A 3,463-nucleotide genomic window follows, 5' to 3' on the forward strand; every position below is an offset into this window, starting at 1 on the left:
CTAGACTAATTATTGGGGCTGCAATATTTTATCTGCACAGATAAAATGTGTATATATAGGATCAATTCAAGAACTCCGTACCCACTCGTTATGATTTAATGGCTTATAAAGGAACTATTTGCATGGAAGGTGTACTGGTGTCTTGGTACACTGTACCATGTATTAGCAATTTGTAATCCTGTTTGTTACTTGTAAGCTAAACAGAGCAGAGAAAAGATGATTGTTACAGTGATGTTTTGTCATATTTATTCAGTAGTTCTCTTCCCATCAGCCACGTCCCCGTACTTCCCCTGTCTCAGGTGACTTTGTTTGCTCAGTGTGCCACAAGCTCTTCCCTCTACAACGCATGTTAACCCGCCACTTGAAGTGCCACAGCTTGGTGAAGAGGCATCCTTGTCGGTTCTGTGGCAAAGGATTCAATGATACCTTCGACCTAAAGAGACATATGCGAACACACACAGGTTAGGAATGTTCTAAATGTATTTTGTTGAATCCACTAACCTTTATCAAATTAAAAGAATCACAATCAATTTTATTACAAGGGAGTACATTTTATTATATATGTTATTGATAATATAATTAAGGGATTAATGGGTTTGCTGTGTATCATTAGTTGCACTTGATTGAAATGTAGGTTTTTAGTCATCCAGTTCATGGTAATCTAAGAAGCTTGGAAAGAAAAGTGACTGGACATCTTCAAGATTTTTAAAGACCGTTCACCTCTCATCCATTTAAATTAGCTGTGTTGGTTCAAGGACACATCTAAAACCTGCAGGACACCGGCCCTTGAGGCCTGGAGTTCCCCACCCCTGCGCTAGGGTTTAAATACCTGGGAGTCTCCATCATTTGGTTTTAAACCTAAAGAAGCTTTGTGGATGACAGATGAAACGTTTTAAAAAAAACTTTAAGAAGTCCAGTCACTTTCTTTCCAAGCTTTTTACAATTGGTTGAAATCTCCAAGAATTCCTTTGTGGGATTTACAGTAACTTTAAAGTGACTGGCATTAACGGAAATCAACAACAAAAAATTTAAATAAATGGAAAATCTGCGTTCAGTCATTACATGAGCTCTCTGACAATGTCAGCCTTGGTGGAAAGCTTAAAGGAGAAACTGTCTTTTGTCTCTCACTGCTACAGGTATCCGTCCCTACAAGTGTGAGCTGTGTGAGAAAGCTTTCACACAGCGTTGCTCTCTGGAGTCGCATATGAGAAAGATTCATGGCGTACATCAGCAGTATGCTTACCGCCAGAGACGCTCCAAGATCTTTGTATGTGAGGATTGTGGTTATACATCAAGCCGGCCTGATGAGTACTTCCTCCATGTGAGACAATGCCACCCTGGCAGCCCTGCTCTCCGCAGGTACTACCGTCGTCAGGCTCATGAGAACAGCACCTTTCCATCAGAAGATCGTAAACTCAGTCCCTATTTGCTCTACCCAGCCTCTGCATACTACATGTAGGTTTTATTCTAATGCTACATTATTTCATAGATCTTACAAAACTATTCAGAAGTAAGTATTCCCTTGTGTAATATGTAGGCCATGTGTGTCAGTATACTTGCGCTAATACCCTTTTGTGCTTATTTACTTTTTTGCTTTTAGCAAATGCTTTTAATCAAAACCTTAAAATAAAAATGAAGGTTTGTACATTATTCTTAATGTTTTTAATCTATCTGTAATCTACTAAGCCTGACCTGTTAAGTTAGCAGTACTAATAAAGAAATTCCAAATGTTTGCTCGGAAAAAATAAATACTTTTCATTAACAGTTAGGTAGGTACGTTATGTTGTGTTTTCTTTCAGTTATTAGAAAAGCAGCCTTGCAAAACTGATTTTATTGTCGTTTATATTTTTGTAATAGGAAGAACCACTGAACTTATATATATTTTGGAAATAAAACTAAATTTACCCTTACCTTAAGGTGGTGCAAAGTTCTTTTTACTACTACTACTTTGATAAATCTAATATGCACCTGTGCTTGTGGGTTGTTTTCTGCTGTCCCTTATCCTGCACTTCTCTATAGTTGATGCTACCAGCAGTGAGGACTTTGCTGTATCTATTTTTACTTTATTTTTTTCTCTCTGAAAAGAACGGTAGGGATGGGGCTGGTTGCTTTAAGTGATTTGGTTGGGCAATTCAGCATTACTAATGAAAAGTAAAGAACGGGTTGCTGTCAGTGCTGGTGCACAACAGCCCTTCAAGCTGGCACATAGCCTATATAATTATATAAAATTATCCATCCATTCACTTCCACTTATCCTTTTTAGGGCCGTGGGAGGCGCTGGAGCCTATCCCAGCTGTCTTAGGGCAAGAGGCAGGGTACACCCTGGACAGGTTGCCAGTCTGTCACAGAGCTAACATATAAACAGGAGACAACCAGTCGCACTCACATTCACTACCACATTCACACCTGTGGGCAATTTAGTGTTTCCAATTAACCCATCTACACTAACTGCATGTCTTTGGAGTGTGGGAGTACCTGGGAGAAGCCACACAAACACCGTGAGAACATCGAAACTCCACACAGAAAGACCCTGGCCTGATGGGGGAATTGAACTCAGGCTGTGAGGCAACAGTGCTAATTACCGTGCCACCATGCTGCCCCTATATCAAATTATATTTAAAACATTATATATATACCCATCAGCCCACACGTGTGTCAGTCCATCAGGCATCGGGCACCCAGTATGCCAGATTACTAGTTTAGTAATCTAGATCTAGAGAATTAGTGAGAAATAAGTGTGTGTGTGTGTGTGTGTGTGTGTGTGTGTGTGTGTGTGTGTGTGTGTGTATGTATAATTCCCCACTCACCCCTTCAGATGGTCTCTTATCCTTCATGCATTTGTCCTCTACCAGAGGCCTTGGAGCTTGAGGGGCCTGTGCAGTATCTTTATTTCTCCTGGGCGGGGGGCTCTGTTACCCTCACCCTCCATATCTTCTCTAGCTCCTCTCTCAGCTCTTTAATTTTCTTGAGTTTGTGATGTTTCTTCTTCCTGATGTTGCTATCACTTGCTAATGTTACATCTAGCTGACTTCCTCTGCTTGCCCAACACTACTATTCCAGTAGTTTGGCCATCGCTAGTTTGTCTGGAAGCCCCACTGGATCTTAGCTCGGTCATTCTCAGTGTATCCTTTGACCCTTTGACTTCCAGGCCATACTCAGCCTCTATGCGTTCCATGCATGCCCTAATTGTTTCTGTATACTATGCTGGCCACAAGGTTATGGCGTTCCATGCATGCCCTGCGTGCTAGCATCTTGCACCCTGTGCACCCATGTGCTGGATCGTATCAGAGCTATATTTGCACAGTCTGCACCTGGGGTCTTGCCTGGTATGAAAGAGCCCAGCTTCTATGGATCTTGTGCTTAGAGCTTGTTTCTGTGCTTCCAGCTTAGTACCTCTGTGTTGTCTTTCAGTCCAGCTTTATCCAGCAATTTGTAGTATTTTTCAATATCGGCCACTTCCATT

At 41.3% G+C, this 3,463-nt stretch overlaps 1 protein-coding gene across 1 annotated transcript; it reads left to right on the forward strand.

Moving 5' to 3' along the window:
• Positions 1 to 271: 271 nt before the first annotated feature.
• On the forward strand, positions 272 to 1,459 carry zgc:171929 (transcription factor Ovo-like 2). Its single transcript, XM_013908026.1, has 2 exons — positions 272 to 461; positions 1,137 to 1,459. The coding sequence occupies exons 1-2, from the start codon at positions 347 to 349 to the stop codon at positions 1,457 to 1,459; spliced, it is 438 nt and encodes a 145-aa protein (XP_013763480.1). The 5' UTR covers positions 272 to 346.
• The last annotated feature ends 2,004 nt before the right edge of the window (positions 1,460 to 3,463 follow it).

Source organism: Pundamilia nyererei, unplaced genomic scaffold (assembly GCF_000239375.1).
Source record: "Pundamilia nyererei isolate P.nyererei 1_Seehausen unplaced genomic scaffold, PunNye1.0 scaffold00827, whole genome shotgun sequence".
NCBI lineage: Eukaryota > Metazoa > Chordata > Actinopteri > Cichliformes > Cichlidae > Pundamilia > Pundamilia nyererei.